This window comes from Coregonus clupeaformis, unplaced genomic scaffold (assembly GCF_020615455.1).
Source record: "Coregonus clupeaformis isolate EN_2021a unplaced genomic scaffold, ASM2061545v1 scaf0178, whole genome shotgun sequence".
Lineage (NCBI taxonomy): Eukaryota > Metazoa > Chordata > Actinopteri > Salmoniformes > Salmonidae > Coregonus > Coregonus clupeaformis.
In genome coordinates, this window is record NW_025533633.1 from 526,618 (window position 1) to 546,912 (window position 20,295).

Here is a 20,295-nt window from a genome sequence, read left to right on the forward strand (position 1 = left end):
CCCTGCCATACCACTAACCCTGCCATACCACTAACGCTGCAACCTGCCACTAACCCCTGCCATACCACTAACCCTGCTATACCACTAACCCTGCTATACCACTAACCCCTGCTATACCACTAACCCTGCCATACCACTACCTGCCATACCACTAACCCTGCCATACCACTAACCTATACCACTAACTGCCATACCACTAACCCTGCCATACCACTAACCCTGCCATACCACTAACCCTGCCATACCACTAACCCTGCCATGCCACTAACCCCTGCCATACCACTAACCACTGCCATACCACTAACCCTGCCATACCACTAACCCTGCCATACCACTAACTAACCCTGCCATACCACTAACTAACCCTGCCATACCACTAACTAACCCTGCCATACCACTAACCCTGCCATACCACTAACCCTGCTATACCACTAACTAACCCTGCCATACCACTAACCCTGCCATACCACTAACCCTGCCATACCACTAACTAACCCTGCCATACCACTAACCCTGCCATACCACTAACCCTGCTATACCACTAACCCTGCCATACCACTAACCTGCCATACCACTAACCTGCCATACCACTAACCCTGCCATACCACTAACCCTGCTATACCACTAACCCTGCCATACCACTAACCCTGCCATACCACTAACCCTGCCATACCACTAACCGCCATACCACTAACCCTGCCATACCACTAACCCTGCCATACCACTAACCTGCCATACCACTAACCCTGCCATACCACTAACCCTGCCATACCACTAACCTTCCATACCACTAACCCTGCCATACCACTAACCCTGTATACCACTAACCCTGCCATACCACTAACCCTGCTATACCACTAACCCTGCCATACCACTAACCTTACCATACCACTAACCCTGCCAACCACTAACCCCTGCCATACCGCTAACTCCTGCCATAACAATACCACTAACCATGCATACCACTAACCCTGCCATACCACTAACCCCTTCCATACCACTAACCGATACACTAACCTGCTATACCACTAACCCTGCTATACCACTAACCCGCATACCACTAACATAACGATACCACTAACCCTGCCATACCACTAACTCCCTGCCATACCACTAACCGCCATACCACTAACCCTGCCATACCACTAACCATGCCATACCACTAACCCTGCCATACCACACTAACCCTGCCATACCACTAACCCCTGCTATACCACTAACCCCTGTATACCACTAACCCTGCCATACCACTAACCCTGCCATACCACTAACCTGCCATACCACTAACCCTGCCATACCACTAACCCTGCCATACCACTAACCCCTGCTATACCACTAACCTGCCAACCACTAACCCTGCCATACCACTAACCTGCCATACCACTAACCCTACTATAACCCTGCCATACCACTAACCCTGCATACCACAACCTGCCATACCACTAACCTGCCATACCACTAACCCTGCCATACCACTAACCCTGCTATACCACTAACCCTGCCATACCACTAACCCTCATACCACTAACCCTGCTATACCATCAACCACTAACCATACACTAACCCTGCCATACCACTAACCCTGCCATACCACTAACCCTGCCATACCACTAACCTGCCATACCACTAACCCGCCATACCACCAACTAACCCTGCTATACCACTAACTAACCCTGCCATACCACTAACTAACCTGCCATACTAACTAACCCTGCCATACCACAACTAACCCTGCCATACCACTAATAACCCGCCATACTACTAACTAACCCTGCCATACCACTAACTAACATGCATACTACTAATTACCTGCTATACCACTAACTTCCTGCCATACCACTAACCCCTGCCATACCACTAACCCCTGCCATACCACTAACCCTGCTATACCACTAACCCTGCTATACCACAACCCTGCATACACTAACCTGCCAACCACTCAACCACATACCACTAACTCCATACCACTAACTCTGCTATACCACTAACCCTGCCATACCACTAACCTCATATACCACTAAGCCTGCTATACCACTAAACCTGCCATACCACTAACCCTGCCATACCACTAACCCTGCCATACACTTAACCCTGCCATACCACTAACCCTGCCATACCACTAACCCGCCATACCACTAACCTGCCATACCACTAACCCGCCATACCACTAACCCTGCCATACCACACTAACCCTATACCACTAACCTGCCATACATACTAACCCTGCCATACCACTAACCCTGCCATACCACTAACTCCTGCCATACCACTAACCCTGCCATACCACTAACCCTGTATACTAACCCTGCCATACCACTAACCCTGCCATACCACTAACCCTGCCATACCACTAACCTGCCATACCACTAACCCTGCCATACCACTAACCCCTGCCATACCACTAACCCATTGCCATACTCACAAACCCTGTATACCACTAACCCTGCCATACCACTAACCCTGCTATACCACTAACCTGCCATACCACTAACCCTGCCATACCACTAACCCTGCCATACCACTAACCCTGCTATACCACTAACTAACCCTGCCATACCACTAACCCTGCTATACCACTAACCCTGCCATACCACTAACCCCTGCATATACCACTAACCCTGCCATACCACTAACCCTGCCATACCACTAACCCCTGCCATACCACTAACCCTGCTATACCACTAACCCTGCCATACCACTAACCCTGCCATACCACTAACCCTGCCATACCACTAACCCGCGCATACCACTAACCCTGCCATACCACTAACCCTGCCATACCACTAACCCTGCCATACCACTAACCCTGCCATACCACCAACCCTGCCATACCACTAACCCTGCCATATACCACTAACCACTTGCCATACCACTAACCCTGCTATACCACTAACCCTGCCATACCACTAACCCTGCCATACCACTAACCCTGCCATAACACTAACCCTGCCATACCACTAACCCTGCTATACCACTAACCCTGCTATACCACTAACCCTGCCATACCACTAACTAACCCTGCCATACCACTAACCCTGCCATACCACTAACCCTGCCATACCACTAACCCTGCCATACCACTAACCCTGCCATACCACTAACCCTGCCATACCACTAACCCTGCCATACCACTAACCCTGCTATACCACTAACCCTGCCATACCACTAACCCTGCCATACCACTAACCCTGCCATACCACTAACCCTGCCATACCACTAACTAACCCTGCCATACCACTAACCCCTGTATACCACTAACCCTGCCATACCACTAACCCCTGCTATACCACTAACCCCTGCCATACCACTAACCCTGCCATACCACTAACCCCTGCTATACCACTAACCCGCCATACCACCAACCCTGCTATACCACTAACCTCACAACACTACCCTGCCATACCACTAACCCTGCCATACCACTAACCCTGCTATACCACTAACCCTGCCATACCACTAACTCCTGCCATACCACTAACCCTGCCATACCACTAACCCTGATACCACTAAACTGCCATACCACCAACCCTGCCATACCACAACCCTGCCATACCACTAACCCTGCCATACCACTAACCCTGCCATACCACTAACCCTGCTATACCACTAACCCTGCCATACCACTAACCCTGCTTACCACTAACCCTGCCATACCACTAACCCTGCCATACCACTACTAAAAACTAACCCTGCCATACCACTAACCCTGCTATACCACTAACCCTGCCATACCACTAACCCTGCCATACCACTAACCCTGCCATACCACTAACCCTGCCATACCTACTAACCCTGCCATACCACTAACCCTGCCATACCACTAACTAACCCTGCCATAACTACTAACCCTGCCATACCACTAACTAACCTGCCATACCACTAACTCCCGCCATACCACTAACCCTGCTATACCACTAACCCTGCCAAACAACCATACCACTAACTAACCCTGCCATACCACTAACCCTGCCATACCACTAAACCCTGCCATACCACTAACCCTGCCATACCACTAATCAACTACCCTGCCATACCACTAACCCTGCCATACCACTAACCCTGCCATACCACTAACCTGCCATACCACTAACCCCATGCAACAACCCTGCCATACCACTAACTAACCCTGCCATACCACTAACCCTGCCATACCACTAACCCTGCCATACCACTAACCCCTGCCATACTACTTAACACCTGCTATACCACTAACAACCCTGCCATACCACTAACAACCCTGCCATACCACTAATCAACCCTGCCATACCACTAACCCTGCCATACCACTAACTAACCCTGCCATACCACTAACTAACCCCTGCTATACCACTAACCCCTGCCATACCACTAACCCTGCCATACCACTCAACTAACCCTGCCATACCACTAACCCCTGCCATACCACTAACCCCTGCCATACACTAATTCCTGCCATACCACTAACTAACCCTGCCATACCACTAACCCCTGCCATACCACTAACCCTGCCATACCACTAACCCTGCACATACCACTAACCCTGCCATACCACTAACTCCTGCCATACCACTAACCCTGCTATAGTATACCACTAACCCTGCCATACCACTAACCCTGCCATACCACTAACCCTGCCATACCACTAACCCTGCCATACCACTAACCCTGCCATACCACTAACCCTGCCATACCACTAACCCTGCTATACCACTAACCCTGCCATACCACTAACTAACCCTGCCATACCACTAACTAACCCTGCCATACCACTAACCCTGCATCATACCACTAACCCTGCCATACCACTAACCCTGCTATACCACTAACCCGCCATACCACTAACTACCCTGCCATACCACTAACCCAGCAATACACTAACCTCCCATACCACTAACCCTGTATACCACTAACCCTGCTATACCACTAAAACCTAAACTAATTCCCTGCCATACCACTAACCAACACTAACTCAACGCATACCACTAACTAACCCTGCCATACCACTAACCCTGCCATACCACTAACCCTGCCATACCACTAACCCTGCCATACCACTAACCCTGCCATACCACTAACCCTGCCATACCACTAACCCTGCCATACCACTAACCCTGCCATACCACCCCGAAATCCTATCCCTGCCATACCACCCCGAAACCCTATCCCTGCCATACCAACCCTAAATCCTATCCCTGCCATACCACCCCTAAACCCTATCCCTGCCATACCAACCCTAACCTCTAAATCCTATCCCTGCCATATCAACCCTAAAACCTATCCCTGCCATACCAACCCAAACCCTATCCCTGCCATACCAACCCTAACCTCTAAATCCTATCCCTGCCATATCAACCTCTAAATCCTATCCCTGCCATATCAACCTCTAAATCCTATCCCTGCCATATCAACCCTAAAACCTATCCCTGCCATACCAACCCTAAACCCTATCCCTGCCATACCAACCCTAACCTCTAAATCCTATCCCTGCCATATCAACCTCTAAATCCCATCCCTGCCATATCAACCCTAAAACCTATCCCTGCCATACCAACCCTAAAACCTATCCCTGCCATACCAACCCTAAAACCTATCCCTGCCATACCAACCCTAACCCTTTAACTCTGGAGAGATCATCACTATCCTGGATGACAAGTCAGCTCACCCTGCCATACCACAGTGTGCTGTTTAGTTTGGGGGTAGTGGGTCTGTTTAGTCCAGGAGTAGTGGGTCCTGTTTAGTCCAAGATTAGTGGGTCCTGTTTAGTCCAGGAGTAGTGGGGCCTGTTTAGTCCAGGAGTAGTGGGTCCTGTTTAGTCCAAGATTAGTGGGTCCTGTTTAGTCCAAGATTAGTGGGTCCTGTTTAGTCCAAGATTAGTGGGTCCTGTTTAGTCCAGGAGTAGTGGCTCTGTTTAGTCCAGGAGTAGTGGCTCTGTTTAGTCCAGGAGTAGTGGGTCCTGTTTAGTCCAGGAGTAGTGGCTCTGTTTAGTCCAGGAGTAGTGGGTCCTGTTTAGTCCAGGAGTAGTGGCTCTGTTTAGTCCAGGAGTAGTGGGCCCTGTTTAGTCCAGGAGTAGTGGCTCTGTTTAGTCCAGGAGTAGTGGGCCCTGTTTAGTCCAGGAGTAGTGGCTCTGTTTAGTCCAGGAGTAGTGGGTCCTGTTTAGTCCAGGAGTAGTGGCTCTGTTTAGTCCAGGAGTAGTGGGCCCTGTTTAGTCCAGGAGTAGTGGCTCTGTTTAGTCCAGGAGTAGTGGGCCCTGTTTAGTCCAGGAGTAGTGGCTCTGTTTAGTCCAGGAGTAGTGGGCTCTGTTTAGTCCAGGAGTAGTGGCTCTGTTTAGTCCAGGAGTAGTGGCTCTGTTTAGTCCAGGAGTAGTGGGTCTGTTTAGTCCAGGAGTAGTGGGTCCTGTTTAGTCCAGGAGTAGTGGCTCTGTTTAGTCCAGGAGTAGTGGCTCTGTTTAGTCCAGGAGTAGTGGCTCTGTTTAGTCCAGGAGTAGTGGGTCCTGTTTAGTCCAGGAGTAGTGGGCCCTGTTTAGTCCAGGAGTAGGGGCCCTGTTTAGTCCAGGAGTAGTGGGCCCTGTTTAGTCCAGGAGTAGTGGGCCCTGTTTAGTCCAGGAGTAGTGGGTCTGTTTAGTCCAGGAGTAGTGGGTTTTCTTATTCCAGGAGTAGTGGCTCTGTTTAGTCCAGGAGTAGTGGCTCTGTTTAGTCCAGGAGTAGTGGGTCTGTTTAGTCCAGGAGTAGTGGGTCTGTTTAGTCCAGGAGTAGTGGGTCCTGTTTAGTCCAGGAGTAGTGGGCCCTGTTTAGTCCAGGAGTAGTGGGTCCTGTTTAGTCCAGGAGTAGTGGGTCCTGTTTAGTCCAGGAGTAGTGGGTCCTGTTTAGTCCAGGAGTAGTGGGTCCTGTTTAGTCCAGGAGTAGTGGGTCCTGTTTAGTCCAGGAGTAGTGGGTCCTGTTTAGTCCAGGAGTAGTGGGCCCTGTTTAGTCCAGGAGTAGTGGCTCTGTTTAGTTCAGGAGTAGGGGTTCTACTGGTGTGTCTGGGAAACCAGTCCTTACTGTTCACTAACAGGCTGTATTTTGGGGTTTCAGTGACCCCAACTGGTGGAAAGGAGAAACGTATCAGGGAGTTGGACTATTCCCCTCAAACTTTGTAACGGCTGATCTGACTGCAGAGCCTGAGATGAGTGAGTTCACACGCACCAGGGTTTCTGTTAGGAAAATGTGGCGCTGGACATTTGACCGGCAGCATTTTAATTTACCGGACATTTGATACATTTACTGGACCCATATGTATTGGGTGCGTAACTGGATTAGGCCATCCACCACGGTGCTCAGAATGAAAGAAATCGCATTTAGAATATGGTAATTAATCTTAACAAAACGTCCAAATCCAGGATGCAACGAGTGTGTCCTCACCAAATTCTGATGCGCACTATGAAGATGTTAGAATAACTGTCCACATTTACTTTTCCTCAGCCAACAGGACGAGTAACGAACAGCCAAATCACCAGCTGTCAGTCTACTATCCCCCATAGTAGAAATGTTTACGTATTCTATTGGTCAGCTTGTGGAGAAAGAAACAGCCTGTTCCAATCAGACTCTGGGACAGTTGTGGGACGATAAATCCCAAGTTCATCCAACCAGTAGACCTAGGATACATAAACATAAACATTAACATTAAAAAGCAAGCAAGGAGTCTGATGCAACAGATACGTTTAGCTTAAGATGTTGATAAACTATTATTTATTCACATTAAAACTGCTGCAATGTGCACAAGGCAGTAGGGCTATGCGCTAATGTTCGTTCCATAATTAAATTAGCGGGAAAACACAGTTGTCAAAAACGCACAAGCGGTTTCATGTGACAGAGGAAAATATCTGTTAGAAATGTAGAAAGAGGGGAGATCTAAAGATGCTACAACTAGCATGGGTTGCTAATATGACTAGGATGGGTTGCTAATATGACTAGGATGGGATGCTAATATGACTAGGATGGGATGCTAATATGACTAGGATGGGATGCTAATATGACTAGGATGGGATGCTAATATGACTAGGATGGGTTGCTAATATGACTAGGATGGGATGCTAATATGACTAGGATGGGTTGCTAATATGACTAGGATGGGTTGCTAATATGACTAGGATGGGTTGCTAATATGACTAGGATGGGATGCTAATATGACTAGGATGGGATGCTAATATGACTAGGATGGGATGCTAATATGACTAGGATGGGATGCTAATATGACTAGGATGGGATGCTAATATGACTAGGATGGGATGCTAATATGACTAGGATGGGTTGCAATATGACTAGGATGGGATGCTAATAAGGACTAGGATGGGTTGCTAATATGACTAGGATGGGTTGCTAATATGACTAGGATGGGATGCTAATATGACTAGGATGGGATGCTAATATGACTAGGATGGGTTGCTAATATGACTAGGATGGGATGCTAATATGACTAGGATGGGATGCTAATATGACTAGGATGGGATGCTAATATGACTAGGATGGGTTGCTAATATGACTAGGGATGGGATGCTAATATGACTAGGATGGGTTGCTAATATGACTAGGATGGGATGCTAATATGACTAGGATGGGTTGCTACATATGACTAGGATGGGATGCTAAATGACTAGCATGGGTTGAGCATATGACTAGGATGGGATGCTAATATGACTAGGATGGGATGCTAATATGACTAGGATGGGATGCTAATATGACTAGGATGGGTTGCTAATATGACTAGGATTGTGCCTTTGGCCCAAATATTTTTAGGAAAGATAGTTGATTTGAAAACCAATAGAACATGAGAGAAATAGGCTACTGGTTCCAATGTCATATGGAAGTCTTTTTTTAAATAATTGCCTCCACGGATATGGTCTAATTTTGGGTAGGCTACTTTGAAGCAAGGTAAGACATGCCTCATAATGTCTTATGGGTTAGGGTTTGAAACAATTATGTGTTTTCAAAATTCATGCTGCCTCCAGCTCATTGCAAAGTGGTGTGTGATGCGCCGATGAAGGCTGCCTTCCGTTGCCTGTACATTTTAATGGCAAATGGGAAGCAGGCTTCAATCACCAGTTGAGAAATATAAATAGTAGCTCTTTTTAATCATCAAAACTGATTTTAACACAGGATTGATTGGGCTCGAAACATCTAACGAATTAGCAGTTTGAGATGCTGTAGCAGCAGATTTTCCACTCAAAGGCTCTGAATGCTGTGCCTGTGTGATGAATAGGATACATAACGAATATACACACGCACCAATTTAATTCCAGTAAATTATGGAAATGAACCTATAGACTGATAAGCATGCCCGGTAAAATGTATTTCCATCAACGAATAGGCTAAAGGGTAAGACTGACTATCTATCTATCTAGAATAAACTTAATAGGCTAAAAACAGTATTTTCTTCTCCTGGCCGCAGCCGTTGTTATTATTTTGACCAAAAGCTGTTTATTACTGGCTAACAGAAACCCTGACACACACACAAACACACAGTCTCCTTGGCTTTCTCCATGTCCCCCCGACTGTCTCCATGTTCTAGACTGTCCCCCCTGACTGTCCCCCGACTGTCTCCATGTCAGTCTCCCACGACTGTCTCCCACGACTGTGTCCCCCGATTGTCACCCCAACTCACTCGCTGACTGTCCCCCTGACTGTCTCAGTGTCCCCCCCGGCCTGTCCCCCTGACTGTGTCCATGTCCCTCTGACTGTCCTGTGTCCACAGTGAAGACAGAAAATACAGTTCAGTGTGGAGATCCTGACACGCACACACGTGCACTTACAAACACACTATCCCACTGACTGTCTCCATGTCCCCCTGGCTGTCTCCATGTCCCCCTGGCTGTCTCCATGTCCCCCTGACTGTCCTGTGTCCACAGTGAAGACAGAAAAGAAGTCAGTGCAGTTCAGTGAGGAGATCCAGGTGGAGCGCATAGAGCCTGAACCTGAAGCGGTCTACATAGACGAGGTACTAACGCTTTATTCTACAGCTTAATGTAACCTACCAGTCAAAGGTTTGGACACACCTACTCATTCAAGGGCTTTTCTTTATTTTTACTATTTTCTACATTGTAGAATAATAGTGAAGACATCAAAACTATGATTTAACACGTATGGAATCATGTAGTAACCAAAGAAGTGTTAAACAAATCAAAGTATATTTGAGATTCTTCAAATAGCCACTCTTTGACTCAACCAGCTTCATGAGGATTGCTTTTCCAACAGTCTTGAAGGAGTTCCCACATATGCTGAGCACTTGTTGGCTGCTTTTCCTTCACTCTGCGGTCCAACTCATCCCAAACCATCTCAATTGGGTGATTGTGGATGCCAGGTCATCTGATGCAGCACTCCATCACTCACCTTCTTGGTCAAATAGCCCTTTATACAGCCTGGAGGTATGTTTTGGGTCATTGTCCTGTTGAAAAACCAATGATAGTCCCACAAAGCGCAAACCAGATGGGATGGCGTATCGCTGCAGAATGCTGTGGTAGCCATGCTGGTTAAGTGTGCCTTGAATTCTAAATAAATCACAAACAGTGTCACCAGCAAAGCACCCCCACACCATCACACCACCTCCTCCATGCTTTACGGTGGGAACTACACAAGCGGAAATCATCCGTTCACCCACACCGCGTCTCACAAAGACACAGTGGTTTGAACCAAATATCCAGGCCAAATTTCCACCTGTCTAATGTCCATTGATCATGTTTCTTGGCCCAAGCAAGTCTCTTCTTATTATTGGTGTCCATTAATAGTGGTTTCTTTGCAGCAATTCGACCATGAAGGCCTGATTCACACAGTCCCCTCTGAACAGTTGATGTTGAGATGTCTGTTACATGAACTCTGTGAAGCATTTGTTTGGGCTGCAATTTCTGAGGCTGGTAACTCTAATAAACGTTTCCTCTGCAGCAGAGGTAACTCTGGGTCTTCCATTCCTGTGGCGGTCCTCATGAGAGCCAGTTTCATCATAGCGCTTGATGTGTTATTTCATAGTTTTGATGTCTTAACTATTATTCTACAGTGTAAAAATTAATGAGTAGGTGTGTCCAAACTTTTGACAGGTACTGTAAGTATTCAGACCCTTTACTCAGTACTTTGTTGAAGCACCTTTGGCAGCGATTACAGCCTCGAGTCTTCTTGGGTATGATGCTACAAGCTTGGTACACCTGTATTTGGGGAGTTTCTCCCATTCTTCTATGCAGATCCTCTCAAGCTCTGTCAGGTTGGATGGGGAGCGTCGCTGCACAGCTATTTTCAGGTCTCTCCAGAGATGTTCAATCGGGTTCAAGTCCGGGCTCTGGCTGGGCCACTCAAGGATAATGAGACTTGTCCCAAAGCCACTCCTGCATTGTCTTGGCTGTGTGCTTAGGGTCGTTGTCCTGTTGGAAGGTAAACCTTCGCCCCAGTCTGAGGTCCTTTTCTCTGTTCATCTTTCCCTCGATCCTGACTAGTCTTCCAGTCCCTGCCGCTGAAAAACATCCCCACAGCATGATGCTGCCACCACCATGCTTCACCTTAGGGATGGTTCCAGATTTCCTCAATATGTGACGCTTGGCATTCAGGCCAAATAGTTCAATATTGGTTTCATCAGACCAGAGAATCTTGTTTCTCATGGTCTGAGAGTCCTTTAGGTGCCTTTTGGAAAATTCCAAGCGGCCTGTAATGTGCCTTTTACTGAGGAGTGGCTTCTGTCTGGCCACTCTACCATAAAGGCCTTATTGGTGGAGTGGTGCAGAGAGGGTTGTCCTTCTGGAAGGTTCTCCAGTCTCCACAGAGGAACTCTGGAGCTCTGTCAGAGTGACCATCAGGTTCTTGGTCACCACCTTGACCAAGGCCCTTCTCTCCCGATTGCTCAGCTCTATGAAGAGTCTTGGTGGTTCCAAACTTATTCCATTTAAGAATTATGGAGGCCACTGTGTCCTTGGGGACCTTCAATGCTGCAGACATTTTTTGGTACCCTTCCCCAGATCTGTGCCTTGACACATTCCTGTCTCGGAGCTCTCCTGAAATGTCGATCGACCTCATGGCTTGATTTTTGCTCTGAGAAAGACTGTCAACTGTGGGACCTTATATAGACAGGTGTGTGCCTTTCCAAATCATGTCCAATCAATTGCATTTAATACAGGCGGACTCCAATCCAGTTGTAGAAACATCTCAAGGATGATCAATGGAAACAGGATGCACCTGAGCTCAATTTCGAGTCTCATAGCAAAGGGTCTGAATACTTATGTAAAGAAGGTATTTTATTTGTAATACATGCAAACATTTCTAAAAAACTTTTTTCGCTTTGTCGTTATGGGGTATTGTGTGTAGATTGAGGATTTTATTGTATTTAATCAATTTTATAATAAGGCTGTAACGTAACAAAATGTGGAAAAAGGAAGGTGGTCTGAATACTTTCCGAATGCACTGTATATACGAAAGTATGTGGACACCCCTTTGAAATTAGTGGATTCAGCTATTTCAGCCACAGCCGTTGCTGACAGGTGTATACAATTGAGCACACAGACATGCCATCTCCATAGACAAACATTGGCAGTGGAATGGCCTTACTGAAGCGCTCAGTGACTTTCAACGTGGCACAGTCATAGGATGCCAACTTTCCAACAAGTCAGTTTGTAAAATTTCTGCCCTGCTAGAGTTACCCCGGTCAACTGTAAGTGCTGTTATTGTGAAGTGGAAACGTCTAGGAGCAACCGCGAAGTGATAGGCCAGAAGCTCACAGAACGGGACCGCCGAGTGCTGAACCGCATAGCGCATAAAAATATTTTGTCCTCGGTTGAAACACTCACTACCGAGTTACAAACTGCCACTGGAAGTGACGCCAGCACAGGAACTGTTCGTCGGGAACTGCATATATAATGGGTTTCCATGCCTAAAATCACCATGCGAAATGTCATGTGTCGGCTGGAGTGGTGTAAAGCTTGCCGCCATTGGACTCTGGAGCACTGGAAATGCGTTCTCTGGAGGGATGTATCACGCTTAACCATCTGGCAGTCCGACGGACGAATCTGGGTTTGGTGGATGCCAGGAGAACTCTACCTGCCCCAATGCATAGTGCCAACTGTAAAGTTTGGTGGAGGAGGAATAATGGTCTGGGGCTGTTTTTCATGGTTCGGGCTAGGCCCCTTAGTTCCAGTGAAGGGAAATCTTAACGCTACAGCATACAATGACATTCTAGACGATTCTGTGCTTCCAACTTTGTGGCAACAGTCTGGGGAAGGCTCTTTCCTGTTTCAGCATGATAATGCCCTTGTGCACAAAGCGAGGTCAATACAGAAATGGTTTGTCGAGATAGGTGTGGAAGAACTTGACTGGCCTGCACAGAGCCCTGACCTCAACCCCATAGAACACCTTTGGGATGAATTGGAACGCCGACTGCGAGCCAGGCCTAATCGCCCAACATCAGTACCCGACCTCACTAATGCTCTTGTGGCTGAATGGAAGCAAGTCCCTGCAGCAATGTTCCAACATCTAGTGGAAAGCCTTCCCAGAAGAGTGGAGGCTGTTATAGCAGCAAAGGAGGGACCAATTCCATATTAATGCCCATGATATTGGAATGAGATGGTTGACGACAAGGTGTCCACATACTTTTGGTCATGTAGTAGATATACTTAGTATACAAAACATTAAGAACACCTGAACTTTCCATGACATAGACTATCCAGGTGAATCCAGGTGAAAGCTATGAGCCCTTATTGATGTCACTTGTTAAATTCACTTCAATGAAGTGGGGGAGACAAATTAAATAATTATTTTTAATTCTTGAGACAATTGAGACATGGATTGTGTGTGTGTGCCATTCAGAAGGGGAATGGGCAAGACAAAATATTTAAGTGCCTTTGAACGGCGTATGGTAGTAGGTGCCAGGTGCATCGGTTTGTGTCAAGAACTGCAACACTGCTAGTTTTTCCACGCTCAACAGTTTCCTGTGTGTATCAAGCATGGTCCACCACCCAAAGGACATCCAGCCAACTTGACACAACTGTGGGAAGTGTTGAAGTCAACATGGGCCAGCATCCCTGTGGAATGCTTTCGACACCTTGTAGAGTCCGTGGCCCGACGAATGGAGGCTGTTCTGAGGGCAAAATATTAGGAAGGTGTTCTTAGGGTTAGGGGTTAGGGGTTAAGACTTTAGGGGTTTCTTAGACTTCTACTAATGTTTTACTTCCTTTTATAAAAAATCTAAAGTTCAATGTGGTTCTTTTTCCAGGAGAAGATGGACCAGCTGCTGCAGATGATCCAGAGTGCAGATCCAACAGACAACCAGTCTGACGCCTGTGAACTGCTACAGCTGGAAGGTGAGACCAACTAACTAACTAACTATTACTACCTAACTAACTGCTACAGCTGGAGGGTGAGACCAACTTACTAACTATTACTACCTAACTAACTGCTACAGCTGGAGGGTGAGACCAACTTACTAACTAACTAACTAACTAACTATTACTACCTAACTAACTGCTACAGCTGGAGGGTGAGACCAACTTACTAACTAACTAACTAACTATTACTACCTAACTAACTGCTACAGCTGGAAGGTGAGACCAACTAACTAACTAACTATTACTACCTAACTAACTGCTACAGCTGGAGGGTGAGACCAACTTACTAACTATTACTACCTAACTAACTGCTACAGCTGGAGGGTGAGACCAACTTACTAACTAACTAACTAACTATTACTACCTAACTAACTGCTACAGCTGGAGGGTGAGACCAACTTACTAACTAACTAACTAACTATTACTACCTAACTAACTGCTACAGCTGGAAGGTGAGACCAACTAACTAACTAACTATTACTACCTAACTAACTGCTACAGCTGGAGGGTGAGACCAACTTACTAACTAACTATTACTACCTAACTAACTGCTACAGCTGGAAGGTGAGACCAACTTACTAACTAACTATTACTACCTAACTAACTGCTACAGCTGGAGGGTGAGACCAACTTACTAACTAACTATTACTACCTAACTAACCGCTACAGCTGGAGGGTGAGACCAACTAACTAACTAACTATTACTACCTAACTAACTACTACAGTGCCGACTAGGTGAAAAATCTGTCGATGTGCCCTTGAGCAAGGCACTTAACCCTAATTGCTCATGTAAGTCGCTCTGGATAAGAGCGTCTGCTAAATGACGTAAATGTAAATGTAAATGTACAGCTGGAGGGTAAGACCGACTTACTAACTAACTGCTACAGCTGGATGGTAAGACTGACTAACTAACTAACTATTACTACCTAACTAACTGCTACAGCTAGAGGGTGAGACCAACTAACTAACTAACTATTACTACCTAACTAACTGCTACAGCTGGAAGGTGAGACCAACTAACTAACTAACTATTACTACCTAACTAACTGCTACAGCTGGAGGGTGAGACTGACTTACTAACTAACTATTACTACCTAACTAACTCTTACAGCTAGAGGGTGAGACTGACTTACTAACTAACTATTACAGCTAGAGGGTGAGACCAACTAACTAACTAACTATTACTACCTAACTAACTGCTACAGCTGGATGGTAAGACTGACTTACTAACTAACTATTACTACCTAACTAACTCTTACAGCTAGAGGGTAAGACTGACTTACTACCTAACTATTACTACCTAACTAACTGCTACAGCTAGAGGGTGAGACCAACTAACTAACTAACTATTACTACCTAACTAACTGCTACAGCTGGATGGTAATACTGACTTCCTAACTAACTATTACTACCTAACTAACTGCTACAGCTAGAGGGTGAGACTGACTTACTAACTAACTATTACTACCTAACTAACTGCTACAGCTGGAGGGTGAGACTGACTTACTAACTAACTATTACTACCTAACTAACTGCTACAGCTAGAGGGTGAGACTGACTTACTAACTAACTATTACTACCTAACTAACTGCTACAGCTGGAGGGTGAGACTGACTTACTAACTATTACTACCTAACTAACTGCTACAGCTGGATGGTAATACTGACTTCCTAACTAACTATTACTACCTAACTAACTGCTACAGCTAGAGGGTGAGACTGACTTACTAACTAACTATTACTACCTAACTAACTGCTACAGCTGGATGGTAATACTGACTTCCTAACTAACTATTACTACCTAACTAACTGCTACAGCTAGAGGGTGAGACTGACTTACTAACTAACTATTACTACCTAACTAACTGCTACAGCTGGAGGGTGAGACTGACTTACTAACTAACTATTACTACCTAACTAACTCTTACAGCTAGAGGGTGAGACTGACTTACTAACTAACTATTACTACCTAACTAACTCTTACAGCTAGAGGGTGAGACTGACTTACTTACTAACTAACTATTACTACCTAACTAACTGCTACAGCTGGATGGTAAGACTGACTTACTAACTAACTATTACTACCTAACTAACTCTTACAGCTAGAGGGTGAGACTGACTTACTAACTAACTCTTACAGCTAGAGGGTGAGACCAACTAACTAACTATTACTACCTAACTAACTGCTACAGCTGGAGGGTAAGACTGACTTACTAACTAACTATTACTACCTAACTAACTGCTACAGCTGGAGGGTAAGACTGACTTACTAACTAACGCTTACAGCTAGAGGGTGAGACCAACTAACTAACTAACTATTACTACCTAACTAACTGCTACAGCTGGAGGGTAAGACTGACTTACTAACTAACTATTACTACCTAACTAACTCTTACAGCTAGAGGGTGAGACTGACTTACTAACTAACTCTTACAGCTAGAGGGTGAGACCAACTAACTAACTAACTATTACTACCTAACTAACTCTTACAGCTGGAGGGTGAGACTGACTTACTAACTAACTATTACTACCTAACTAACTGCTACAGCTGAAGGGTAAGACTGACTTACTAACTAACTATTACTACCTAACTAACTCTTACAGCTAGAGGGTGAGACTGACTTACTAACTAACTATTACTACCTAACTAACTCTTACAGCTGGAGGGTAAGACTGACTTACTAACTAACTATTACTACCTAACTAACTCTTACAGCTAGAGGGTAAGACTGACTTACTAACTAATTCTTACAGCTAGACTGATTTAAATACTGACTTACTAAACAACTATTACTAAGTAACTAACGCTTACAGCTAGAGGGTAAGACTGACTAACTCTTACAGCTAGAGGGTAAGACTGACTAACTAACTCTTACAGCTAAAGGGTAAGACTGACTAACTAACTCTTACAGCTAGAGGGTAAGAATGACTAACTAACTCTTACAGCTAAAGGGTAAGAATGATTAACTAACTCTTACAGCTAGAGGGTAAGACTGACTAACTCTTACAGCTAGAGGGTAAGAATGACTAACTAACTCTTACAGATAGAGGGTAAGACTGACTAACTAACTCTTACAGCTAGAGGGTAAGACTGACTAACTAACTCTTACAGCTAGAGGGTAAGACTGACTAACTAACTCTTACAGCTAAAGGGTAAGAATGACTAACTCTTACAGCTAAAGGGTAAGACTGACTAAATAACTCTTACAGCTAGAGGGTAAGAATGACTAACTCTTACAGCTAGAGGGTAAGACTGACTAAATAACTCTTACAGCTAAAGGGTAAGAATGACTAAATAACTCTTACAGCTAGAGGGTAAGAATGACTAACTCTTACAGCTAGAGGGTAAGACTGACTAAATAACTCTTACAGCTAGAGGGTAAGAATGACTAACTCTTACAGCTAGAGGGTAAGACTGACTAAATAACTCTTACAGCTAAAGGGTAAGAATGACTAACTCTTACAGCTAGAGGGTAAGAATGACTGACTGACTAACTAACTCTTACAGCTAGAGGGTAAGAATTATTTAACTAACTCTTACAGCTAAAGGGTAAGAATGACTAACTCTTACAGCTAAAGGGTAAGACTGACTAAATAACTCTTACAGCTAGAGGGTAAGAATGACTAACTCTTACAGCTAGAGGGTAAGACTGACTAAATAACTCTTACAGCTAAAGGGTAAGAATGACTAACTCTTACAGCTAAAGGGTAAGACTGACTAAATAACTCTTACAGCTAGAGGGTAAGAATGACTAACTCTTACAGCTAAAGGGTAAGACTGACTAAATAACTCTTACAGCTAGAGGGTAAGAATGACTAACTCTTACAGCTAGAGGGTAAGACTGACTAAATAACTCTTACAGCTAAAGGGTAAGACTGACTAAATAACTCTTACAGCTAGAGGGTAAGAATGACTAACTATCTCTTACAGCTAGAGGGTAAGACTGACTAAATAACTCTTACAGCTAGAGGGTAAGAATGACTAAATAACTCTTACAGCTAAAGGGTAAGAATGACTAAACTCTTACAGCTAGAGGGTAAGACTGACTAAATAACTCTTACAGTTAAAGGGTAAGAATGACTAAACTCTTACAGCTAGAGGGTAAGACTGACTAAATAACTCTTACAGCTAGAGGGTAAGACTGACTAAATAACTCTTACAGCTAGAGGGTAAGACTGACTAACTATCTCTTACAGCTAGAGGGTAAGACTGACTAAATAACTCTTACAGCTAGAGGGTAAGACTGACTAAATAACTCTTACAGCTAGAGGGTAAGACTGACTAACTATCTCTTACAGCTAGAGGGTAAGACTGACTAAATAACTCTTACAGCTAAAGGGTAAGACTGACTAACTAACTCTTACAGCTAGAGGGTAAGACTGACTAACTAACTCTTACAGCTAGAGGGTAAGTCTGACTAACTAACTCTTACAGCTAGAGGGTAAGACTGACTAAATAACTCTTACAGCTAGAGGGTAAGTCTGACTAACTATCTCTTACAGCTAGAGGGTAAGACTGACTAAATAACTCTTACAGCTAGAGGGTAAGACTGACTAAATAACTCTTACAGCTAGAGGGTAAGACTGACTAAATAACTCTTACAGCTAGAGGGTAAGACTGACTAAATAACTCTTACAGCTAAAGGGTAAGACTGACTAAATAACTCTTACAGCTAGAGGGTAAGTCTGACTAACTATCTCTTACAGCTATAGGGTAAGACTGACTAAATAACTCTTACAGCTAGAGGGTAAGTCTGACTAACTATCTCTTACAGCTAGAGGGTAAGACTGACTAACTAACTCTTACAGCTAGAGGGTAAGACTGACTAAATAACTCTTACAGCTAGAGGGTAAGAATGACTAACTCTTACAGCTAGAGGGTAAGACTGACTAAATAACTCTTACAGCTAGAGGGTAAGACTGACTAAATAACTCTTACAGCTAGAGGGTAAGACTGACTAACTATCTCTTACAGCTAGAGGGTAAGACTGACTAAATAACTCTTACAGCTAGAGGGTAAGACTGACTAACTATCTCTTACAGCTAGAGGGTAAGAATGACTAAATAACTCTTACAGCTAGAGGGTAAGACTGACTAAATAACTCTTACAGCTAGAGGGTAAGACTGACTAACTAAATAACTCTTACAGCTAGAGGGTAAGACTGACTAAATAACTCTTACAGCTAAAGGGTAAGACTGACTAAATAACTCTTACAGCTAAAGGGTAAGAATGACTAAATAACTCTTACAGCTAGAGGGTAAGACTGACTAACTAACTCTTACAGCTAGAGGGTAAGTCTGACTAACTAACTCTTACAGCTAGAGGGTAAGACTGACTAAATAACTCTTACAGCTAGAGGGTAAGACTGACTAACTAACTCTTACAGCTAGAGGGTAAGACTGACTAAATAACTCTTACAGCTAGAGGGTAAGACTGACTAAATAACTCTTACAGCTAGAGGGTAAGAATGACTAAATAACTCTTACAGCTAGAGGGTAAGACTGACTAAATAACTCTTACAGCTAGAGGGTAAGAATGACTAACTCTTACAGCTATAGGGTAAGACTGACTAAATAACTCTTACAGCTAAAGGGTAAGAATGACTAACTAAATAACTCTTACAGCTAGAGGGTAAGACTGACTAAATAACTCTTACAGCTAAAGGGTAAGAATGACTAACTAAATAACTCTTACAGCTAGAGGGTAAGACTGACTAAATAACTCATACAGCTAGAGGGTAAGACTGACTAAATAACTCTTACAGCTAGTTGGTAAGACTGACTAACTAACTCTTACAGCTAAAGGGTAAGAATGACTAACTCTTACAGCTAGAGGGTAAGAATGACTAAATAACTCTTACAGCTAGAGGGTAAGACTGACTAAATAACTCTTACAGCTAGAGGGTAAGACTGACTAACTAACTAACTCTTACAGCTAGAGGGTAAGACTGACTAAATAACTCTTACAGCTAGAGGGTAAGAATGACTAAA

At 44.7% G+C, this 20,295-nt stretch overlaps 1 protein-coding gene across 3 annotated transcripts in view; it reads left to right on the forward strand.

Moving 5' to 3' along the window:
* The window catches only part of stam (signal transducing adaptor molecule (SH3 domain and ITAM motif) 1), a 53,430-nt gene extending 38,599 nt beyond the window's left edge, over positions 1-14,831 (forward strand). Inside the window, exons 8-10 of one of the 3 annotated variants that reach the window (XM_045213962.1) lie at positions 7,050-7,144; positions 9,860-9,948; positions 14,194-14,830. In XM_045213962.1, the coding sequence (XP_045069897.1) occupies positions 7,050-7,144; positions 9,860-9,948; positions 14,194-14,295 (286 nt within the window). In that variant the 3' untranslated portion in view covers positions 14,296-14,830. Of the gene's footprint in view, positions 1-7,049; positions 7,145-9,859; positions 9,949-14,193 lie in introns of all 3 variants that reach the window. The other 2 variants (XM_045213963.1, XM_045213961.1) reach the window with 2 other exon arrangements.
* Positions 14,832-20,295: the final 5,464 nt, after the last annotated feature.